The sequence below is a fragment of the Podarcis liolepis genome (genome assembly GCF_965112155.1).
Source record: "Podarcis liolepis genome assembly, chromosome: 7".
In the NCBI taxonomy this organism is placed as follows: domain Eukaryota; kingdom Metazoa; phylum Chordata; class Lepidosauria; order Squamata; family Lacertidae; genus Podarcis; species Podarcis liolepis.
In genome coordinates this window covers 27,292,219-27,316,251 of record NC_139561.1, presented here as the reverse complement: position 1 = coordinate 27,316,251, position 24,033 = coordinate 27,292,219, and the positions used below count along the sequence as shown (strand labels likewise).

The 24,033-nt window shown below is 45.3% G+C and overlaps 3 protein-coding genes across 5 annotated transcripts in view; all 3 read right to left on the bottom strand.

The window, feature by feature from the left end:
- The window catches only part of LOC310711436 (uncharacterized protein), a 38,714-nt gene extending 28,533 nt beyond the window's left edge, over positions 1-10,181 (bottom strand). Inside the window, exon 1 of the mRNA XM_083513370.1 lies at positions 9,315-10,181. Coding sequence (XP_083369496.1) covers positions 9,315-9,435 — 121 coding nt within the window. The 5' untranslated portion in view covers positions 9,436-10,181. The remainder of the gene's footprint in view (positions 1-9,314) is intronic.
- PDPN (podoplanin) overlaps positions 1-24,033 on the bottom strand; it is a 170,729-nt gene that overhangs the window by 66,242 nt on the left and 80,454 nt on the right. The window lies entirely within an intron of this gene.
- Positions 16,304-24,033, bottom strand: part of PRDM2 (PR/SET domain 2) — a 52,244-nt gene continuing 44,514 nt past the window's right edge. For all 3 annotated transcript variants that reach the window (XM_083512789.1, XM_083512791.1, XM_083512790.1), the window contains 2 exons: positions 18,495-22,905; positions 16,304-17,600 (listed from right to left, as the gene is read on the bottom strand). In XM_083512789.1, coding sequence (XP_083368915.1) covers positions 17,588-17,600; positions 18,495-22,905 — 4,424 coding nt within the window. In that variant the 3' untranslated portion in view covers positions 16,304-17,587. The remainder of the gene's footprint in view (positions 17,601-18,494; positions 22,906-24,033) is intronic.

The following is a 24,033-nucleotide window of genomic DNA, read 5'->3' as shown; positions in this document are numbered from 1 at the left end:
AAATTGAAAGCCAGGCGGAATAGCTCTGTCTTACAGGCCCTGCGGAAGGAAGTTAAATCCTGCATTAATATATTTTTTATTAAAAATCCCAATAAAGGGCTCAGGGGTGGCATAACTCCATACCCTCCAACAGTTCTCTGACTTGTTATCATGAAAGATTCACAACTGGAGCATATGTGCTTGAGAAACTTTCATGCACTCAGGAATAAGGATTGAGCTTCCAGGCATGGACAACTAGGGTCACATAGAGACTGACACCGCCATTTATATGACTTTCAGTCACTGTGGGTATTTGGGAAGGGGAACTGTCACTAAAGGTTTGTTTCGACAGATTCCTGCAAGCTCAGTTTTAAATTGTCTCTTCTTTTTCTGCAGCAGAGGGAATGTGGAAACAAGAGCAAGTGGTCCACCTGCTCAGGTTTCCCAGTTATGGAAATTCCCTCTGGAAAATTGATGCCTAAATGTGACTCAGTTTTGCCTTTGGGGTAGGAGGGTTTTAAAAACAAAAAAAACTTATTCATAGCCAAATATGATAGAGATCAACCTATTCCTGTTCCATGTTAGTTTTGTATGCCCAGGTCCATTCTGATCCTTTTTTGCAGAGGGTTGTTTTTTTAAGGATATGCCCCCTAAAATATGCATTTAAATTGTATGTGTGGGATGCGGGTGGTGCTGTGGGTTAAACCACAGAGCCTAGGACTTGCCGATCAGAAGGTTGGCAGTTCAAATCCCTGTGACGGGGTGAGCTTCTGTTGGCCGGTCCCTGCTCCTGCCAACCTAGCAGTTCGAAAGCACGCAGTGCAAGTAGATAAATAGGTACCACTCCAGCGGGAAGGTAAACGGTGTTTCTGTGCGCTGCTCTGGTTCGCCAGAAGCAGCTTAGTCATGCTGGCCACATGACAAGCTGTACACCGGCTCCCTTGGCCAATAAAGCGAGATGAGCGCCACAACCCCAGAGTCATCCGCAACCAGACCTAACGGTCAGCGGTCCCTTTACCTTTCCTTTTACTTTGTATGCAGGTTATATACTAGAGGCCACCATCCTGGCACCTTCTTATGATGCTCACAAAAGATCTCAGTATGCAAATGGAATCATAGAATGGTAGAGCTGGAAGGGACCCCAAGAGGGTCATCTATTCTAACCCCCCGAAATACAGGAATCGCAGCTAAAGAATCACTGACCAGTGGCCACCCAACCTCTGTTCAAAACATGTTCAATTTCTCTTCAAAAGACCTTTCTTATTTAGATCACAAAGAATATAGATAACACCAGCTCACAGCCAGTCCTCTTATAATCAATGGTTTATCCCATGCAAGGAAATATAACTGTGTGGAAATATAACTGGGATGTGCAAACAAATATGGATTTGTGGATTTTAAAAAGAAAAAGAAAGATGAGAGAAGAAACAAACCACAAGGAACCTTCTGTTCTGCCAAAGTTCTCTTCCCTTCTCCTTACACCCCCCCCCCTAAATAATTTGTCTGTGTTCTCGCCTGCATTGCAGGGGGTTTGACTAGATCAGGGGTCAACTTTTTCAGCAGGGCGCTGTTCCACTCTCCCTCAGACCTTGGGGGGGGGGCTGGATTATATTTTGGAAAAAAATAATAGTGAACGAATTCCTATGCCCCACAAATAATCCAGAGATGCATTTTAAATAAAAGGACACATTCTACTCATGTAAAAACACCAGGCAGGCCCCACAAATAACCCAGAGGTGCATTTTAAATAAAAGGACACATTCTACTCATGTAAAAACACACTGATTCCTGGACCGTCTGTGGGCCAGATTGAGAAGGCGATTGGGCCGGATCCGGCCCCCAGGCCTTAGTTTGCCTACCCATGGACTAGATGATACCTTGGGGTATCTTCCAATCTACAATTCTAGGGTTCTTTGTTCAGCCTTTTTCAGGGCAAAGTGAAGGCTTCCATCCTGCCTCACTCACTGGGTTTATTCATATTCATAGGGACTAGTGCCACCACTAGGCTTATTATCTTATTAAATGTTTGTTTGCTTTCAACAGACCCGTTTTGTAATATACATTGTAGATGATGTTATAAGAATTGCGGGGGTGATCAATGTGATTTGGGCGCTTAGGAAAAGCAGTTTGAGATGTGGTGGGTAATGTCTTTGACTTTAGGCAAGGGCTGAGCCAGTCTTTTGGGGTGGGGTCTGAGCATGCTGCCAATGATGGATTCTACACCCACAACACACCAGTCAGAGCAGGGACCATCCCCATTTGGCACCCTTGAAAGCACATGAAGCAAAATGGAATCCTATACATGAGAATTTCACCCAAATGTTCCCTCTCCTTAGATAATGTTCAAGGGCAGTTTCTTTTCCCATAAATTGGTGGAGAACATTGGAGGAAAACAGCAACACAGCCCCAGAGATGAGGGAGGAATTTGCTTTTGTTTGCATTTTAATGGAATAGTGCTTAATCTGCACTTCTTGAGCCAATCTGCAAACTATAACACAGCCTTTCTCCAACCAGCCAATGTGTACAGAAATATACATGTCTGGGGAAAGTCTGCATAAAAGCACGAATGTCAGTGAAAATAAGATACAAAAATGCATTATATTGGGGAAATTGCTTGCAGAAATGGGTATTAGTCAAAACTGCATATAAATGTGTTTATTGGGGGAAATTTGGACTAAAATGCTGATTAATTTTCATGGGGGTTAAAAAAAAATCTGAAATTGTTATGGAAAGCTAGATAACTGAAGTTAAAAGTTTTAAAAATTAAGAAATAGAACTGAAATTGACAAAAAATAATTGAATCAGAACTCTCCAGAACTCAGTTCCAGCACCTCTCAGGTGGACCCCATTGCCATTATAAGAGAACAAGGATCATGGTGAGTTTTGGCATCTCTTTTTCTAGAAAAATAGCACTGGTGAAACTTTATGGTTGCAAAGAGTTTTATGCTTCAAGGTTGGAAGGATAAACACTAGTCAGACTCAGACTCAATGGTCTGAAGAACTTACCGCCCTTTCCACATCATAATAATCAACAATCTTGCTTAGAACCATGAAGGCAGCGGTTCCCAAACTTTGTTGTCCACAGACCACTTGAAAATTGCTGAGGATCTTTGAAGTCCACTTAGTGAGGGGGGGGGGGTTCTGCCTGATGTAGCAATAGTAATGCTCTCTGCTAGGCGTTGTATGATTTTAAATTGTTGTTGTTGTTGTTTAGTTGTTTAGTCGTGTCCGACTCTTCATGACTCCATGGACCAGAGCACGCCAGGCACTCCTGTCTTCCACTGCCTCCCGCAGTTTGGTCAAACTCATGTTTGTAGCTTCAAGAACACTGTCCAACCATTTCGTCCTCTGTCGTCCCCTTCTTCTTGTGCCCTCCATCTTTCCCAGCATCAGGGTCTTTTCCAGGGAGTCTTCTCTTCTCATGAGGTGGCCAAAGTATTGGAGCCTCAGCTTCAGGATCTGTCCTTCCAGTGAGCACTCAGGGCTGATTTCCATCAGAATGGATAGGTTTGGTCTTCTTGCAGTCCATGGGACTCTCAAAAGTCTCCTCCAGCACCATAATTCAAAAACATCAATTCTTTTGCGATCAGCCTTCTTTATGGTCCAGCTCTCACTTCCATACATCACTACTGGGAAAACCATAGCTTTAACTATACGGACCTTTGTTGGCAAGGTGATGTCTCTGTTTTGTTGTTTTTGTGTGTGTGTTTTTTTGTTTTGCTTTTTTTTGAAGAGAATAGGAGACTCCTAACAACTCTCAGCACCTTTAACAATCTACAGCTCCCAGGATTCTTTGGGGGAAGCCATGACTGCTTAAAGTTAAATGTATGTTGTGAATATGGCCTCTGTCTGGCAGCCATACTCTGCTTTCCCCATTCCCTGCCTGCCTTCAAAGTACCAACCCAAACAAATTTGCTTTGCAATGACCAGCCAGTCACTCAGCGCAACATGATTTGAATGGACGTAATGAAGTGCAGAGTATTTGGGGCTTTCAGAGAGACAGAAAAATCCCCTTGCCTGTGGCAAAGGATGCTTTGTCTCCTGTCAGCAGTAAGCAGAAAAGAGGTAGCTAACATCCAGAGGCAAGACAAGAGAAAAGACAAGAGAGCTCTCCAGTAGGCAGTATTAACGCTTCTGAAACCTCTCATTCCAACTTATCCTGAGATCTCTCTTTCTTTTAAAGTTATTGCAATTATAAGAAAATTTAAAAGGGGGGGAAGCGGGACTCAGCTCTCTCATTAACAGTAAGCATAGTCCACCCACCCAAAGAGGTTAAAATAGACTGTCAAAACTAATTTAAACATATACAATATGTTCCTGAGCACAATTAAAAGTGTTGGTGCTGACCTTTAAAGCCCTAAATGGCCTTGGTCCAATATACCTGAAGGAGCGTCTCCACCCCCATCATTCAGCCCGGACACTGAGATCCAGCTCCGAGGGCCTTCTGGTGGTTCCCTCGCTGTGAGAAGTGAGGTTACAGGGAACCAGGCAGAGGGCCTTCTCAGTAGTGGCACCCGCCCTGTGGAACGCCCCCCCCCATCAGATGTTAAGGAAATAAACAACTATTTTACTTTTAAAAGACAACTGAAGGTGGCCCTGTTTAGGGAAGTTTTTAATATCTGATGCTGTATTGTTTTTAATAGAGTGGTACCTCGGGTTAAGTTCTTAATTCGTCCCAGAGGTCCATTCTTAACCTGAAGCACCACTTTAGCTAATGGGGCCTCCCGCTGCCGCCGCACTGCTGGAGTACGATTTCTGTTCTCATCCTGAAGCAAAGTTCTTAACCCGAGGTACTATTTCTGGATTAGCGGAATCTGTAACCTGAAGGTATGTAACCCGAGGTACCACTGTATTCGGTTGGAAGCCGCCCAGAATGGCTGGGGAAACCATTCATATAGAGTAGGACCTGAACTATGGTCCATGGACATAAGTGGCCCATTAACTTCATCCAGGTTGTCCGGGGAAGGCAGTGAACCCTCCTTCATTGCAGGTATGTGAACAGAGGTTGTGTGGCCATCTGTCAGAGATTCTTGAGCTGTGGTTACTGCATTGCAGGGGGTTGGATTATCCGACCCTTAGGGTCCCTTCCAACTCTATGCTTCTGTGATTCTATGTGGTGTGTCTGTAAAGAATGGCGGAGCCAGCAAGCTGCTTTGCCATTTTTAGAACCTGGTACTGGAAGTGACTGGGGGAGGCAGTTTCGGAGAGGATTAGCAATATGAAATACATTGGAAGAGAGGAAGAAAGAAGAGGCAACTTGAATGGAGTGGAGAGGATTAGCAGCCAGAAAGAGAGGAAGGGAGAGGAAGAGGAAGGAGAAGGGGAGGGGAGAGAGAAAAGATGGGAACAAAGGTGAGAGCGATGGACCTGAAGTGACGCTGGAAGAGGCACTTGAATGTTCATATTTAATTGGATTTTTATTGCTTCTTTAATTTAATCATATAGTATTTTGCGGCATTATAGTTTGAATTGGGGGCGGGGAATCATGATCACTGCAGATGGTGACGCCTGCTCCTTGGGAGAAAGGTGATGGCAAACCTAGACAGCATCTTAAAAAGCAGAGACATCACCTTACCAACAAAGGTCCGTATAGTTAAAGCTATGGTTTTCCCAGTTGTATTTCCCATTTGTATTTCCCATTTGTATTTCCTTTCCTCTTCAATCCTGATGACTAGAAACATACTGATTTGAAAATTAAAGCCTTGAGGTCTCAATATTCCATATTATGTCTTGAAGTGCATTTAATTAGACCCTATTCTGGGTGTTAGTCTCATCCTTATAGACTTCCAGGTTCCGGTTTCTGCATAACAACAACAAATTCTCCTCAAAGAGCTATAATTCCAAGAGGGCTTTAACAATCAATCCCTCTTCACAGCAAGCTCTGGGTTTTACTTGAGATATTTTGTTTTGTCCTGCGTTTACGTAGTTTTTTGGAAACTTGATTGAATGCTATTGTTTGTACTTTTATTTTTAATGTAAAACATTTAGAGATTTCATATTATATAAGGTGATATAACAATGATATAAATGAACAAACAGCCATGAAGTCTACATGCTCTGTCCTAGAGATGGGCTGAACATATAATTTTGTCCCACGTTAGTCTTGCTGGTACTCAATCATAGGTCTGTACCCTTCTCCTTGTGTGTGGATTTCTTGGGTGGGGGGGGATGCATAAAAAGCCTGCATTCAAACTACATGCACCAGATCCTATCAGTTTTCTAAATCCTGTAAAACCCATTTGTATTTCCTTTCCTCTTCAATCCTGATGACTAGAAACATACTGATTTGAAAATTAAAGCCTTGAGGTCTCAATATTCCATATTATGTCTTGAAGTGCATTTAATTAGAACCTATTCTGGGTGTTAGTCTCATCCTTATAGACTTCCAGGTTCCGGTTTCTGCATAGCCTACAGCTGAATAGATGAATATTTGGAGGAGGACAAAACTAATAATCTACCATTAGAGAAGTTGTTGAGATTCTCAACTGGCATTTGGAGCATAGCTGTCAACGTTTCCCTTTTCTTGCGAGGAATCCTATTCGGAATAAGGGAATCTCCCTTAAAAAAAGGAAATGTTGACAGCTATGATTTGGAGGCAGGAAAGGGTTGCATGAGAGTTAATAGATTTAATCCAGAAATGTTGGAGGCCAAGAGAGAGAACAAACTCTGGGATAGAAATTCAACCTCTTTTGGATGGCCCTGTAGCACCAAGTTCATAGTTTGTGGATTTAGCTTTATATCAGGGTGCACAGGTGGCAGTGGTAACCAAGAAAACCTTTCCCAAGAGAAGCCCGTATGCCAACTGCATCTGTTCCTGAGCTGACCAGAGCTTCTAACAGCCTTGGTCCAGTATACAGGAGCGTCCAGCGCCAAGGGCCTTCTGGTGGTATCCTCACTTCGAGAAGTGAAGCTACAGGAAACCAGGCAGAGGGCCTTCTCGGCAGTGGCGCCCGCTCTGTGGAATGCCCTCCCATCAGATCTCAAGGAAATAAACAACTATTGGACTTCTGAAGACATCTGAAGTAGCCCTGTTTAGGGGAATTTTTAATGTTTGATCACTTTATTATTATTATAATTAATATTCTGTTGGGTGCTGTCCAGAGTGGCTGAGGAAACACAGCCAGATGGGCAGGGTATGAACAAATAATAATAATAATAATAATAATAATAATAATAATAATAATAATAATAATAAACATGCCTTGGTTACTTCTAGGCTGGATCATCACAATGCATTCTGCTTTTGAGCAATGTACAGAAATACTGGCTGGGACAGAATGAGGCTTCAATGGTGCCGGGGGGAACTTGCCTTAGGAATCACATTGCAATGGGGTGGGGAAATTCAGCCTGAGGGCTGCATTGCCTCATGGGAAACTAAACTTGAGGTGGGTGGGAGCAGAGGCAGAAGTGGGTAGAGCAATGTATGTGTCTCTTACAGAAGCATTTCATGTATTGCAGGGATTCCACCCAAAGCAGAAATTTCACAGATCTCCCCAAGCAAGCCAGAGAAATTATTACTGCAGTTTAAGAGCACACTCCATCCAGGCATTCAAGGACAGCAAGGAGCATGGCTGGTAAGGGGTGTGACTTATGGGAAAGGGGCCTGGTCTAGGAGGGTCTGTGTTTGGGAAGAGCCCTAGGTTACCTACTCCTGCATTACAGCATAAGGAACATATGAAGCAACCTTATGCAGAGTCACAGCATGGGGTCCATCTATCTCTATATGGACTGTCAGTAGGGATCTCCCAGCCGTATCTGGAGAGGTCAAAGAGTTGACTTCCTTTGGTGATAACCCTGCTGACAGCAGCCCCACTGCCCAAGGGGAGTGTACCAGGCAGCAGCCAGGAGTTGGTTGGGTCAGGGAAACCAGCAACACAAGGCCCAGAGGTTCTGGGCTTAGGCACTGATAACACCCAGGGTGACCCTGCCAGCCAGTAACCTGTTGAGCATCCTCCAAGTCAGATCCTCACCTCCCCAAGGAATTATTCCACTTTATGCCAAGGGCCTCACACTCCCCCAGTCTCTGCTTGAATAGTGTAGCACAAACAATGGGAAATGTGAGGGTGGGAGGTGACCAATGAGAGTAGGAGCCAGGCTAGGGGACTGCCTCTTTAAGGCTCACCACTCTTCAGGAAGGGGCGGAGCCTGCCAAGGGCGGCCTGACACAAAAGGGAGAAAAGGCCTCTGTTGAGTAAGATACCATTGGAGCTATCCATGGTCCTGAAACGAAGGCTGCTGCAGCCACCATCACCCACACTATAAGCTGTCTTCTGGCATTTGTCCTTATCACAGCTAGGGCAGAGCAGCATCTATGAGCTTTCCCCCTCTTTGCTCCTGCAGCTTAAGATTTATTTTGCTTTGCAAAAAGTGCTTCATCATCTGCCTCAGACCTACTAATATCCCTTAATGAGTTGGTAAGCAGCCACAGAGCCTAAATATTCCCTCCCCAAACTTCCCATCCTCACTAACATTTCTGAAGCCTTTGTCAGCAGACCTACCACTCCACATCCCACTCTCCTCTGAAACAAGTCCCTCAGTCCTTACATGTTCGCCTTTTCCTTGTTTTGGAGCACAACTCAGCCCAAACCAGACTGACATTCCCACCCAACCACCCCAACAGAGACCAGCATGTCTGCTTAATGTTGTCTCATGAGAGAGCAATGAGATAACATCCATGTAGTTCGGGGTGAGGCCTCCATACATTGTTGGAGGACAACTCTCACAGTCACTGATCATTGTCCATACTGGATGGCGCTCATCGGAGTGAGAACCTGGGATGGGTTTGCAACACAGGAAGTTGCCTTGCACTGATTCAAACCCTTGGTCCGTTTTTAGCTCAGTATTGGCTACCCCAGCTGCCCCAGGTTTTCCAGTGTTTTAGGCATGGGGCTACACAACCCTACCTGGAGAAAGCAGGGATTGGACCTGGGACCTCCTGCATGCAAAGCAGATGCAGAAGTCCAGCAATATCTGGAGTGTTACAGGTGCCCTGGTATAGTCACGGCACCTTTTTGCAATTTGCCATGAGCAAAAGAAGCATTTCCTATCAAATCCCTGACAGGTGTCTACAACGTTCTACAACATGGAAGAAGAAGAAGAAGAAGAAGAAGAAGAAGAAGAAGAAGAAGAAGAAGAAGAAGAAGAAGAAGAAGGGAAAATTAGGTTTCACATTCTTCACCAGGATTTCAAAACCACCTTCCACCCACCTCTCCAAGCGGCCACCTAACATGATGTGTCCTGCTAGGGATGCCATTTCTCAGTGACGTCACCAGTGCTCTGAAAACATTGCCACACCCCAAGACGACCATTTCAGATGCTTTGGCCCTCCTTCTTACCTGCCTCCAGAAGTTGGCACTGATGCCCAAAGACTTGTGAAAAGGTGACTGGGCAAACCACAGGGCTGGAGGTCATAGCTGAGGTCTCCATAACTTTGACAGGGTCTCCTGGATTAGTCATATGCAGGAAGAGACTTCAACCTTGGAAGTCTCTCTCTCCTCCTTTATCACACCCCGTTAAGTGAAGAACGCAATGAGACGGGAGCAGGCTGCTCACTGAGAATCTGGCTCTGAGGCTGCTCCAAGGGAACTAGGCTCCTTTTCGAAAGACACTTTCTGCAATTGGTAAAGTGCTCTCTTCTCTGGCGCAGCCCGTTCCAGAAAGTCCTCTTTTGAAGCCTGTCAAATCAAGTGCTTCCTTGTAGAGGATTCCGAACATTTCCCGAAATGCACCATCGCACACCCCATCATACATGTGCCCGGGAAGATGCTAGCAAACATTTAGGCACCAAGCCTTCTAAGCTTGCAAATCTCAACTCTTTCCCCCGTTGTTTAAAGTCTCTGGTTTTTGGTTTCTGAAGAGGGAGACGCTCTTCCCGGCTCTCGCAAGGAACCAGGATCATCTATCACTCTGTCAGGTTCCCAATGCTCCAGGAATTGTTGACGAGGCAAAAATATTTCGGTAAGGTGGCCGGCGATTTGAGGCAGGCCCCGATCCAAAGCTGCTGGACACACACCTCTCTGACTGCCACTGCTACCGCCGCTGCTTGCCTCTTTGCTTCCACTAACTCATCTTCTTCTCTGCCACCCCCCTCCTCGGCTGCAGTTGTGCCACTTGAAAGCACGCAAGCGTCCACTGACGGCACAGTCCAGTCTGCCGCCTGGCATCGGTTTGTGGTTCGTGCCTCCACTCAAAATCTCCTCTCCCTCCCTCCCAGTCTGAAACAGAGAAGCAGGAGGAGCTTCCGAGTGTTGCCTTTGCATCTGCTGCAGTCTTTTCTCCTCCTCCAACCCCCCCCCCCACTTACATCCAACTCCAACTCGGCAATGAAAAAAAGAGAAAGCTCTTCTGGAAAAAGATGGAAACAGCAGGCTCAAGAGAAAAGGACCCATTTCAAGCGCCTGCCTCCCCCCACCTCTGTGTTCAGCAAGGATGAAATGATGATGAAGAGGACCAGGGGATGTGTCTCCCCTAGAATATAACCCTTAAGGAAATGATAGAGCCCTGCTTTTTAAAGAATTGGGGGAGCACAGAATTGTAGAATTGGAAGGGACCTCTGAGGGTCATCTAGTTCAACCCACTGCAATGCAGGAATCTCCAGCCTCTACAAGCCAGACAAAATTATGCACCTAATGGATGTTACTGCATATTCTAGACCCTGTCCATCTCCCTCCCTCTGTTGTCCCCCCCGTGCTGATTTTTACAGTGTAAGCTCCACGCAGGCAGAGACCATTGTATAAGAGAAGCGGCTCTTCATGCAATCCAAAATTAATGTGTAGAATGCTGTGTCAGAAGTGAGTTTTCTACCCCTGAGCTGTGGCCTTTTCCTACAATACAATAACATTCCAGAGAGGCACTGTGCATCAGCACTGGCAGTACTGCGCTAGATGGGACAAATCATGGAATTGTACAATGGTAGAGTTGGAAGGGACCCCAAGGGTCATCTAGTCCAACCCCCTGAAATGTGTGAATCTCAACTAGATCATAGATGTCAGATGGCCACCCAACCTTTGCTTAAAATGACTCTGTATAAGGCAAGTTTCCTATGCTCCTGCACGGACTTCTGCCAATGATAAAACTTACTTTCCAAGTTTTCTTACAGTGAAACATCTTATACAATAAAATTCCATGCCGTATAGGTTTTCCCATTCTCCCACATCACATTGATCAGGAAGGCCTGATCCCCCTCTTCAGGCTTTTGTTTTATACAGAAAAGTCAGGGGCCGGGACACATACTGGGTTGGCCTGCATCAGTATAGTGGTACCTTGGGTTACATATGCTTCAGGTTACAGACGCCGCTAACCCAGAAATATTACCTCGGGTTAAGAACTTTGCTTCAGGATGAGAACAGAAATCATGCAGTGGCGGTGCAGCAGCAGCAGGAGGCCCCATTAGATAAAGCGGTGCTTCAGGTTAAGTACAGTTTCAGGTTAAGAACGGACCTCCGGAACAAATTAAGTGCTTAACCCGAGGTACCACTGTATTCCCCCAAACAGATGTTAGGCCCAAAGGCCTGGGAGCCTAGGTATTTGAAGTTTCAAAAAACATTTGGGGTGGCGCACTCTTTCTCCCTACACACTTTGCGTCCACACGTATGGATCAGCTTAGACCATGTGCATGTGTGTGTGTGCTTTTCAGCCAGAGGGGAGCATTCCCTTGAGGGATACTTTCCAGTTGCTACAGGCAGGCAGCAAGCAATAGTGGGCAAAGCAACGGGCGGAACTCTTATCATTCCAGCCACACACAAACCATCCCTCTCCCTCCAGGCAAACAAGAAGCATCTCCCCAGTTCAAGGACACATTCCAGCCAGGCAAAAGTACCCAGCCAGGGTGCAGAGTGCAGAAGAAGAGAGTTTTGCCTTGAAAAGGGCTTGGTCTTAGGACAGTCCTGCTGGCCGGAGGTCTGCACTGAGTATTCAGGTCTGAAATTTTCCATTTAGACCACGGCACCTGCAGATTATTATTCCAACCCCCTCTCCTGCCACCCCATCCCAGCAGGGTCATTTCCGTTACAGGACTACATACCTCTCATCAGTCTAACTCTGGGGTGGAAATAGGTGTGCCTTCCCCCATTTCAATTCTAAAAATTCACCATGCACATACATGTTTTTCCATCAATTTAGTTTTGTTTGCTACAAAAAAGGGAGTGTTATACATTTCCCACAAGGTGGTGCTGTTGCTTGGCTCCTCTCAGCTGAGAGGCAGTCACAGCCATCCCAGCTGCTCTGCTGGATCAGAGGAAGTAGCAGGGATCCATCTAGTTTACCAAGAAAACCACTTGCTTTCTTAAATCTACATTGCAAATAATAAACATAAGCCTGCTGCATGTATGAAAAGTGCCGTCTTACAAATCTAGCATGGTGGAAAGTGAGACTGTTAAACTTTGGAGGGTTTTTATCCATTTGTTTTCCAAGCTGAAGCCAGATGCTCCCTTAATTATTGAACCACATGCAGAGATCTGAATTTTCTTTGGGGCAGAAAATGAGTTGTGGGTTTTTTTTACGGCTTAAGGAAATATTGTTGCAAAAGGCGGTAAGAGAAAATGCTTTCTGCAGTTGCAAAGCTAGGTCATTTGGAGAGTAGCTAACTTGGCATTCCCATGGCGTACTCCCCTTTCTGTCATCAGCCACAAGAGGGGAACATGTTCACGTTGCTCGTAGTCCTCCTTCCTCCCCAGGCTATTGGAAAACTCTGGGGCTGGCCACCCTTGGAAGTGGTTGGCTGAGAGGGTGAGAAAGTGAAATTACAGAGCTATGAGAAATTGAAGTCTAAAGTTCGAGATTGGCTCCATTATTATCAAATAATGGAGATGTACAAACAAGACAGGAAAATTGGCTTCCAGGTGGAGAGATCCAAACTGGAAACTGAATTGTTAGAACCCAATACTAAAACTTTGTCAAGAATGTATAATTTGTTGCTGAAGTGGAATACACAGCAGGATGAAACTGTTAAATCAGCTATGATTAAATGGGCACAAGACATTGGTTATAATATTATGTTTGCTGACTGGGAACAGTTTTGGACCACCGGTATAAAGTTTACGGCATGTAATGCCTTAAGAGAGAATATTATGAAAATGATCTACAGGTGGTACATGACACCAGTCAAGCTTGCAAAGATTTATCATCTGCCTGATAATAAATGTTGGAAATGTAAAGAAACTGAAGGTACATTCTTTCACCTTTGGTGGACTTGCCCAAGGATTAAGGCCTTCTGGGAGATGATTTATAATGAAATGAAAAAGGTATTTAAGTATACCTTTCTTAAGAAACCAGAGGCTTTTCTCCTGGGTGTGGTCGGCCAATTGGTGTTAAAGAAAGACAGAACATTCTTTATGTACGCCACAACAGCAGCAAGAGTTCTTATAGCAAAGTATTGGAAGACACAAGAACTACCCACACTGGAAGAATGGCAGACGAAGGTGATTGACTACATGGGACTGGCCGAGATGACTGGCAGAATCCGAGACCAAGGAAAAGAGACGGTGGAGGAAGATTGGAAGAAATTTAAAGTTTATCTTAAGAATTTTTATAAATTAAATGAGTGCTAAAATGCCAAGGTCAGAGAAATTAAGAGGTTACAGCTGTATTGATTAGGTAAAAGACAGGGGGAGAAAAAGGTTAATTAATTAAATTATGAAGTGAGGATTTGCTGAAAGAAATTTGAATACAGGGATGCAGAAAGGGAAGGTATGGGGAAGTCGGAGAAACAGGGTTTAAGAAAAGAAGGTTTTGAAACTATACTTGTTTATGTGTTTGTTTGTTTTTGTATTGTGTATTGTTTGTGTTGAATATGTGTTAAAAAACCAATAAAAATTATTATTAAAAAAAAAGAAGGAAGTGGTAGGCTGGCCACAGGCTCAGCAGGAACTCCACCCCACTACTTCCTGCTTGCGAAGGAAGCAGTATTGGACGAAGGCCTGGAACCCCAAGATAGAAAACCTGCTTTGGAAGCAGATCTGATGGTCAATTCCTGGCATCTTCTGATAGGCATGGGAAGGAACGCTCCTTGAAGCCCTGGAGAGCTGCTGCCAGCCAATACTGAGCTAGATGAACCAATCATGACTTGGCAGAAGGAAGCTGCCTGCATCTTCGTTTCATAACAGAGCTATGCTTTCCCATCATCTTCCTGCTCTCCCTCTAATCCAGCCTTGCACACAACCTCCTGCAGAATGCTAGAGGATTCAGGTATCGTCAAGGGATCCCTGGCATGTAATCAAATGCTTGCAAAAAGGATTCTAACAAAATGCACACGCAGGAGTAGTCAAGACGGTGCCCTCCATAAGTGAGGGGTAGATGGCGCTCGCCAACCTGAGAAGGTAATCCTTCATAGAGGACAACTCCGATCCAAAACATCTGCTGCCTTGTGGGGTGTCTTCTTGGAAAAGGCTAAGGAGCAAACCACAAAGCCAGAATGGAGTCGCTAAGGCAGTTGGATGGCGCCTTGTACGCCTCCTTCCGGCAACTCCTGCAGCCAAGCTGGTGCCAAACGTATTGCTCTGCTTTCCTTTGGACCACATTAGGGTGGCCGAGAAAGGAGTCTTGTCATCTGGGCAGCCCAGGATCTCCACAGCACTGCCCAGGCTTGCTGTTAGGAAAACATTCTTTAAGAAACAGATAAAAGTTCCTGGAAGCTTTAAAGAGGGTTTCAGAATTTTCTTTAGTGTGTAGGAGTGGCACTCTAGGTTTGATTGGTGTCAGCTGGAGGTGCAGATAAAGGAAGTTGCAGATTGTAATTTCCACAGGAGGAAAGCACATACACACTGACAAGGTTGGAAGTAAGACAATGTGTGCTGCTGATACTGTGAGTTTTGCTGTGTCAGGATTGATAACTACTGGACTGAGATTATACTGAGCTGGAGAGATAAAGCAGGAATGTAAACAGCTTGTATATAATAGTAACAGAAATGCTTGTGCAACCAGTCAAGCAACAAAGAAGATCTTGATTGTGAATTTGAGTATGACTCCTATTCTTATCCTCTGCTTCCGGGGAAAACTCTGCTACAAACATTAAGAGGCGGTTTTACCGAGGTGCCACCACACAAGCAGAAAAGCACATTGGAAGTGTGTGGGCGGTAACCTCCAATACTTGCACCCTGGGGAGGTCACTTTGGTGCTGCTAACACAGCAATTTGACTTCACCCCCCTCCCCGAGTTGTATTCCATTCTTTTGAGATAGACGGATGCAAACAGTTCCAAAATGGCCATGGCTGGGACCTTTGGCTTGGAAGAGGGCTTTATCTGTGGCAGCTTCTTCCCTTTGGAGCCCTCCCCACATTGAGACCTTTTCATTGTGTGTCTTCTTCTGTATGCTGAAAGTACACACCTTTATCTGGGCTTTCAATGCTGAAGATATTTTGCTTTGCGGGACCCACCTCTTTCGGCGACCTCCATTATTCATAACGGTCTCACTTGTTTTTAGAATTGTCACCATTTCATTCAATTTTTTTTTATTACTACACGGTTATTTCCATTTCTTTTATTTGTAGAAAAATATTTATATGCCGTTATTCATAAAAAAAAAATCAGAGCATTTTACAACAATAAAACCAAAAAGTATAAACCATGTGAAAAAGTTAAAATCAGCTAACCGTTGTGGAAAGATGTGTATTCTTAATTGCCTGCATACAAGCCTAATGGAATAGATGAGTTTTCAGCAGACGTCTGAAAGCTGAAATAGAAAGCGTTCGATGAATCTCTGCTGCCACAGCAGAGTATTCCACAATACTGGGCTAATGATACTAAAAGCTTGGTTTCTTGTTGTCAAATGAGCCTCACCAACTCGGGGAACAGGCAGAAGCACTTCTGCAGATGATTTCACTCATCAACTCGGGATAGAAGGGTTGAGGCAGTCCCTAAGGTACGCTGGAATTAAATTGTTTGCAAATTAATACAAATTAAATCATTGCAACCCATCCCAGGACCTTATGGTGAAGGATTAGTAAGAAAGCATACTCCAACAACATATGGAATAGCTACAGCAACAGATTTCAATTTCATTTGGAAAGTTCTCTCTCTCTCTCAACACACACACTTTTACCTATCTTCTGTATTTTAAATATCTCCAAAGATGCCATGTTTAAAAGCAATGACAACCTCCCTTTTCTTGTATGGCAAATTGGAAATTTTAATGTTTTCATTAGAATAGTCTTTATATCTCTCTTCAAAAAAACAAAAGCAAAAAACAAAGGTGGAAAAAACCCCTACAGAACAGCAAACTTTAATACAGGAACAGTCTCCAGATTAACAACACCCTTTCCTCCCTCTGCAACAAAATTAATGTAAAATATAAATCACATAAAATACAGCTGAAGTGTCCAAAAAAGAATTTAAATAATTTTAAATATTTTATTTTTTTCCAAACTTGCTACAAATTCTTTATACAATAGTTTGATGCAGAAGTCCCCATAAAATGGAAAAAAATGTAACAACAAAAAAGGGAATGATAGTGAAAGAGAAAGCGTTAAAGTGGCACAACTTCACCAAACAATATTAAAACTACAAATTTTAAGAGGTAGATTACTTTTGAAGTCAAGAACAAGTAAGATTTTTTTTAAAAAAAAACAAACAAACGGGGTGCACAAACAAAGCTAACTGCTCCCCTCCCCCCCAGTTGTGAAAAAAACAAAAACAAAACAAAACTATATTTCCAGGAAATTAATAATAATAATCTTGATTTACAACTAGGAAAAATTTGTAGCTCTTGTTATTAGATACAGATAAGTCAGCCAATTGTGTATTTAGTTGTGCTATACAGTTTTGTATGGCGAACAAGTCATTCACGATAAAACTGGGTGACTTCCACATTGGACGAGATTTCAGGTATGGATGCCAGTAGGGCTTGACAAGCAAAACCTTCCTTCCGCCCCTTCTAGAGATACCTCTCCTTTCCTCTTCCCATGTATAAAGAAGACTGGTGAAAGCAACATCAACGTCCAAACCTGTGCCCACCCATTAAGAAACAAAAGAAAAGTCTTGGGAAGTGAGTGAAGGTGCCAAGAAAGAGGGGAAAGGCGTCTCCCTTCTCCCCGTTAAGTTTTTTCATCCTGGCTGATATAAAACAAAGGTTTGAGATACTCGACGTGCAAGCAAAAAGGATTTCGAGTGCAGTTAACGTTTTGTCATCCCTGAATATATGGGGAGCTTCTTGGTGAGGACCTGGCTTTGCATAAGTTTTGGCGGCACCATCTCTTATTATCGACCTTTATTTTTCCATGCTTTTCCATCGGATAAAAAGCGAAGTAGAAGCATGAGCTATGGACTCTGCGGCAGGACTGACTCCAGTTCAGTTTGATCCATGTCCTTTTTTGAAATGAAACCGAAGCTGGGGGGACAAGGAAGAACCATGCACCCTACTGCTTTCCTCGCAGCTGATAATTCCTTGAGCCTGGTTGGTGCATGCCGATTCTCAACCCCGGTGTGAGCACGCGGGCAAGCCAATCGTCTACCCTTTGGGGGTCAAAGTTGTCTCAGGTTGGACCTTTCAAGCTTGGAGAATTGGGGCCTCCACAGTCGTCCCTCTCTTAAGATGAGTATGCAACCGCTCAAGCTCTTCAGCAAGGAAATTTCATTTACAATTCAGAGATTCTTTGTGGTTGTCTGTTTCATTGTGTCACAGGAGGTTCCTATGTGGCAAGAAACAGTGGGGAGAAAGGAAGATTAACAAAATGGAACAGGAGAGGAAGGATATATATATATATATTAACTAGCTGATCTGAAATATGACAGAGTTAAGAAAACCCAGATAGGTGGTAGTGATGGAAGGAGAGAAATAGGATCACTGGAAACTACTTTAAAAAGTCATGTAGGAAAGCAAATTTGTGTGGTTAACTTGTTGAAAGTGTGTTCTTATTTCTCAGTCTGCTGGATAAAGATCTTGGGTAATCTCTTGGCTGAATTCTGTGGCGGGGCAGAGTTTGGGGTTAGTGTTAGTTAGAACACCACGCTCTAACCAGCTGGTAGCTGATAACACCAAGATTACAAGTTTGATCCTTGTTTGGGACAGCAGCATAGTTTGCAGGGGGTTAAACTAGATGATCCTCAGGGTCCCTTTCCAACTCTACAATTCTATGATTCTATGTCCCATAACAAGCCAGTTTCCCCAAAAGCATTTCAAAGCACCAGCTCCATGTGAAGCACGTTGCAGTACTACCAAGCTCATTTGTTGCTAGAGACTACAACTCCCATAATCCCTGGCCCCGCTGGCTGGAGCTGATGGGAACTGGAACCCAACAACAGCCAGAGGGCTAGAGGTCTCCAACACTGGCTGGAGCTGATGGGAACTGGAACCCAACAACAGCCAGAGGGCTAGAGGTCTCCAACACTGGCTGGAGCTGATGGGAACTGGAACCCAACAACAGCCAGAGGGCTAGAGGTCTCCAACACTGTTTTAAAGCCCGAAGGGACTGCTTCATAGTGCAATCTAGAGCATTTATTAAAGCACCACTGGATTCAGCAGGGTTTACGCCATCTCAAGTGTGCTTGACAACAGCAAGATCCGCCACAGCAGAGAAACTCACCTGAAATCTTTCAGCTCTTGCCGTGTGCTGGTTTCTTCCCTCTTGCTGCTCTCTGGGGCATCGGAGCTGCTTGCCTGCTGCACACTCCGGGTGACAGGGCCGCCAACCCTCTCTCTCGACTTCATGCTGAATCTGTCTGCCTTTTTCTTGTTTGCCACAGCTGACTTGCTGGCCAAGGCCACTTTGCTCCTCTGTATCCTGACATGCAACTTGCGGGACGCTTTGCTCGAGAGCCCGGGGGAGTTGCTCTTGGCCACCCCTTTCACTTTCTTGCCCTCTCCTGGAATCATCTTGGACATCCTTACGGGGCTGGCGTTCCTTCCTGCTGACAAGCTGCTCGGCTTTTTGGATTTAACGGGTGGCACAAATTTGATGTTTTGTTTCAGTTTGAAGGACGCAGATGGCAGCTGCAGGGGCAGGGGCCCAGAGCTCCGGGCTCGCGTCTTGCCTAGGTGAGCCTGCGTGCTTTGCATTTTGATCTCGGCATCTGCTGTCCGCCGCCGATTGCTAGCTTTATCACCACTGGAAGAGGATGCCCCACTTTTCTTTTTAGAGTTCTTCTTAGAGGAAGGGGAAATAGGCTTTTTGGGACAGCTGTAGGAAGCATGCTTGTTCAGACTCCCAATGTAGGTGAATTCCCGGTTGCAATAAGGGCAGATGTGAGTGCTGGGCTCCGCTGTGCTGTTCCTCAACTCTGCCTTCTGCTGAGATTTCTTCTTTTGCAAAATGGCTTTCTGGACAAGCTGGTTTTTCTTCTTTAATGCACTGATTTTGAGCTTGTTAGAGGACATCCGGCCCACCTCGACGCTAAAGTTGAGCCTCTTAGGCTGGCCCACGCGCCTGAATGCGTTGCTCGTGGGGCTGGGGAGGATGACACCATTTTTAGGGCGAACGGTCTGTTTTAACGGCACGGGGTTCTTCTTCGGTGTATACCGTTTTTTGTCACTGGCGGAAGCGCAAGCCAAGATGTGCTTGTGCAATTCAGGCATGTTGTCTACACTCTTCCCACACTTTGTGCAGCGAATGGCAGTGGTGAAGGTCTGTGGGATATTGTGGGTTGTGAAATTTGTGGCAGTGGCTCCAATTCCGTTAGGATTGCGGTGGTGATACTGGAATGGAGGGGGCTTAAAACTTGGGTAGTGCTGATTGAGGCCCATGCGGACATCTGGATCTTTTGACTTGACTCCAGAAGCCATTATTTTGATAGTTGTATAAAGCTCTTCAGAGGAGTCATTTAGGTCTTCCTCTTCTTCTTCCTCCTTAGAAGGTTCGGTGGAGTCTTCAGGCAGGAGCTGCATGTGTTCAGTCTTAGCCTTACTGGGATCTGTGAAGTTCTGCGGCCGGAGAGTCCCGCTTTCAAACTCGTGGTGTGTGCACTCTTTGTCCGGGTGGAGGTCCCGCTGGTGCTGCTGCAAATTGCATAGAAAAGCAAATTCTTTCTTGCAGACGGAGCACACAAAGATGTTCTCAACGCCATGGAGCAAGAAGCGGTGTTCTGACAAATCCGTTTTCTCTCGGAAGAGTTGGACACAGAACTCACATTTGAAGGGCCATTCTTCAGCATGAACCGATGAATGTTTGGTGAGATCTTTAATGGAAAGAAAAGGGGACTCACAAACATTGCACACAAAGCTCTTATTAAACGTCTCCTGGATGGTATTAGCTTCGCTGGAACTGTGTGGGTCTTCCCTTGGCTTTTGACACTCACTCTCCACCTCTTCTTGCTTAAAAGAGATAATAGGGACTGAGTTTTCTAGGTTATCGCCAGGGGAAAGGACAGAAGAGACTACAGAGAGTGGAGGTGGAGAAGGAGATGAGGATGACAGTGGCGAAGAAGAGGAGGAAGAAAAGGACGAGGAGGAGGAAGAGAGGTTGGGAGGTCCAGGGGAAGGACAACTAAGAGGTCCTACTGAAGGAACAGGAGACGTTGAGACCGTAGGGGAAAGGATTGGAAGAGGGGACCCAGCAGTGGTATTTGATAAGGGAGAAGGACATGAACTTGGAGTGATGCTTGTGGGCTCCTCTGGGAGTGGAGAGGGAACAGTAGGCAGGAGAGGTGGTGGAGGAGTGGGAACCTTTAACATAGGAGGGCAAGGTGGAGGGGAAGGAGAGTTTGTTGGAGTCAGGAGAGGTGGCACCTGACTTGAAGATGCAGTAGATGATGGCAGTAAAGGTGTCTCAGCAGAAGGGCACAGGGAACCTGACTCGACCACTGGAACAGGGAGGCTAGCCCTGGACTCTGGCTCTGGATGCTCTTCTGTTTTGCAGGCACCCAGGCTTGGGTTCGTTTCAGCTGCAGGGTTTTCAGACGACGAATCAGTCCCGTTATATTCATTCAGAAGCACTTTCTGCAGCATGGATGTGGTTGGCTTCTTCTTGACACCACTACATGCTGGTGGCGCTGAGTTACTCTCCTTGGCTTCAGAGTCACTGCATGCCTTTTTATGGACACTGAGATCTAACACCGATTCCCAGGGAGCCTGAGTCCTGTTCTTGCAGTTGGACCTTTGCTTCATGCTACTGGATAAGTCCAAAGGCTGCTGGTTGCACACATTGCCAAATGGAGGATTTGGCGTCCAGTCCTTTGATACTTTATATTCTTCCAAGCAAAGAGGGCTCATTGTCTCTTTTTCTTCTCTCCCAGACAAACTCCATACAGGAGAATTGCTATGACTCTCTAGCTTGGCAATTTTTGAGCCCAGAGTCGCGTCATTCCAAACAGGTTTCGCCTCCCCTGCTTTGCCAAAGTCTCGTAGAGCTGGGCTGTGTTGCGGTGAACTGGGAGGGGAACTGGTCCTTCGTTTGAACCTGCTGGAGGCGGCGGGCAGAAGAGGCGAAGATGTAGCTGTGAGTCCCAGTTTGGGGATTTCGGTTGAGGACGACGACGACGATGATGATGGGGGAGACGGTGCTACCTTACTCCCATCCTGTGTCTGGAGAAGCTGTTTCAGCTTTGATGATAAATAAATATTTTTCTCTTTGGGGAAAGGCAAGTTATCGGCTGCTGATATAGTAAGAGGAATAGTCAAGGAACACAATGATGTGATTGGTTCTGGATCCATTTCGGTTTTTATCTTAGGCAGAAGAGGAGGACTTGCCGTCCTCCTCTTTTTGGGTTCGGTGCTTCCACTGACTGGTGACTCTTTTGGTACATCAGTTAGGTGCACGGATGTAGCCTTTACACTTGGGGATATTTCCACCGTCACTGGACTAAGTAAACAGTTTATTCCATACAGTTCTGTCGAGCTGGATTCCACCTCTATCACTTCACAATTGCTTGTGCTACTGTTGGACTGAATCTTACCATCAATGTAATAATTGAGATTTTCAGATATATTGCTGGAAACATCCATAATGTACACATCATCTGCTTCTCCCTCCTCTTCGAGGTCTGTGCTTGCTATGTACACATTTGAGGACTGCTGGGTTTTCTCTGCTGGAAACGGGGGCTCCTCAGGTTTTCTCCTGACACCTTTGGGGATGAGATGGCGCTCATGGACCCTTCGCTGGTGCCTTCGCATATTGGTGTGGGTGCCAAAAACCTTCCTGCAATATTTGCATGGGTGCAGTTCTTTGGGACCCTTGCTCTCTTCAAAGAGAACAGGATTTGGCATTTCGAGAGAAACTTTCTCAGTCTCCGCAGCTACTAAGTCCTGCCTGCTGTTCGTTTCGTCTTTAATACCATCTTCAGGAATTGTTTGGTTCTTGGCGCTGCCTTCCGACAGCTGGGCTGAAGCCAGCACTGGGAAGGGCTTCCTTTTCGGTCCGGCCTCATGGCGCCGCTCGTGCCTCCGCCGGTTAATTTGGGTGCCAAAAGCTTTGCCGCAATAGCGGCATTTGAAAGCGTGACTGATTGCCGAGATGTGGATATGCATGTGGCGTTCGAGACCCTGCTTTGTGGTAAATTTCCTTTCACAATGCTGACATGGAAACATGAATGTACCGTGGATATTCCCATTAGATTCATCTCTCGCTTTGGGGAATTTTGCCATAGCCTTTTTCTTGGGGGAGCTTTCTGGCGAGTCTTCAGATATGCTGCTCTGCTCTTCCACAGATTCCAGCTTGTCTTCACATATGGGCATGGGTTCCATGTCAGGACTTCCTTTAGGGAAGCTGACATCTTCCTCTTCCTCCTCAGGTTCATCCTCTTCGTCCTCCTCCTCCTCTTCTTCCTCCTCCCCTGTATCCTCCTCAGGGTCCTCCCCATCCTCTTCTGGCTCCTCCTCTAAAACATTCGAGCCACATGCTACTGCTTCCGGTTTGTCTTCAGGCACTGGATGGGGCCCACTGACCGGACTGGGGATAACCAAGTTTGGAAGTGTGTCTTGATTTACCATCTCCTGGATCACAGCTGTCTGCTCCAGGGACAGCACTGCTGAAACAGAGGGGGTTTCATCCTCCTGTTTATGGCCTATAAAAGAAAAAAAAATGGGGGAGGAGGAATTAAAATGTATATAACCTTTCCAAATGCATTTTCCATTTATTTTCTCCGTTGACTTTCAAGTCTGGCTTTAAAATAGGTTACATCCTATAAAACGGGCAGGGAATTTTTTTTCAGCCCAGGTGCCACACTCACTTCTATTACTATTACTATTATTTATCACATTTCTATCATGTCCCCTTCTCCCAACGGAGCTGAGTGCGGCAAACATCAAACTTTAAAACAACACTAAATAATAATAATAACAATAATAATAATATCAATAATATTTTTTTTAAAAGAATTATGAACCCAATGTGTTTTCAGATTTCCCCTGAAAGTCAGTAACAAGGGAGACAGACACACCTCAACAGGGAGGGCACTCCACCAATGGGGAACCCCAATGAGAAGGCCCTGCCATGGGCAGCAGCCAGAGGTGGAACAATCAAAAGGGCCTCCCCTGCTGATTGTAGGCCCAAAGATGGTTGATACTGGGGAAGTTGCTCCTTTAGGTTCTTTCTGTTTAATGTGTCCTTGGGGGAGGGGCCTACCACCATCTCTTTCAGGGAAACAGGCATAACTCCCTCCTGTAACAAGGCACTAATGACTCCCTGGATCAATCCAGCCAATCCGCTACTGCTAGATTTTATCAGCCATGATGTGTTTACCGAGTAGGCTCAGTCCTTATTGAGCTGTTTTGTTCCTGCCCCTTTAGAATTTCAGAGATTTTTGTTTTCTGTGGTGCTTGGGCTTGCTGATCAGAAGGTTGGCAGTTCGAATCCGTGCGATGGGGTGAGCTCCTGTTGCTCTGTCCCAGCTCCTGCCAACCTAGCAGTTCAAAAGCACACCAGTGCAAGTAAAGATAGTAAATAGGTACCGCTGTGGCGGGAAGGTATACGGCATTTCCATGCGCTCTGGTTTCCATCGCAGTGTTCCGTTGCACCAAAAGCGGTTTAGTCATGCTGACCACAATAGCCGGAAAGCTGTCTGTGGACAAATGCTGGCTCCCTTGGCTGAAAGCGAGATGAGCGCCACAACCCCATAATCGCCTTTGACTGGACTTAACTGTCCAGGGGTCCTTTACCTTTACTGATTCTAAATGGCCCCACTTGGCTACAA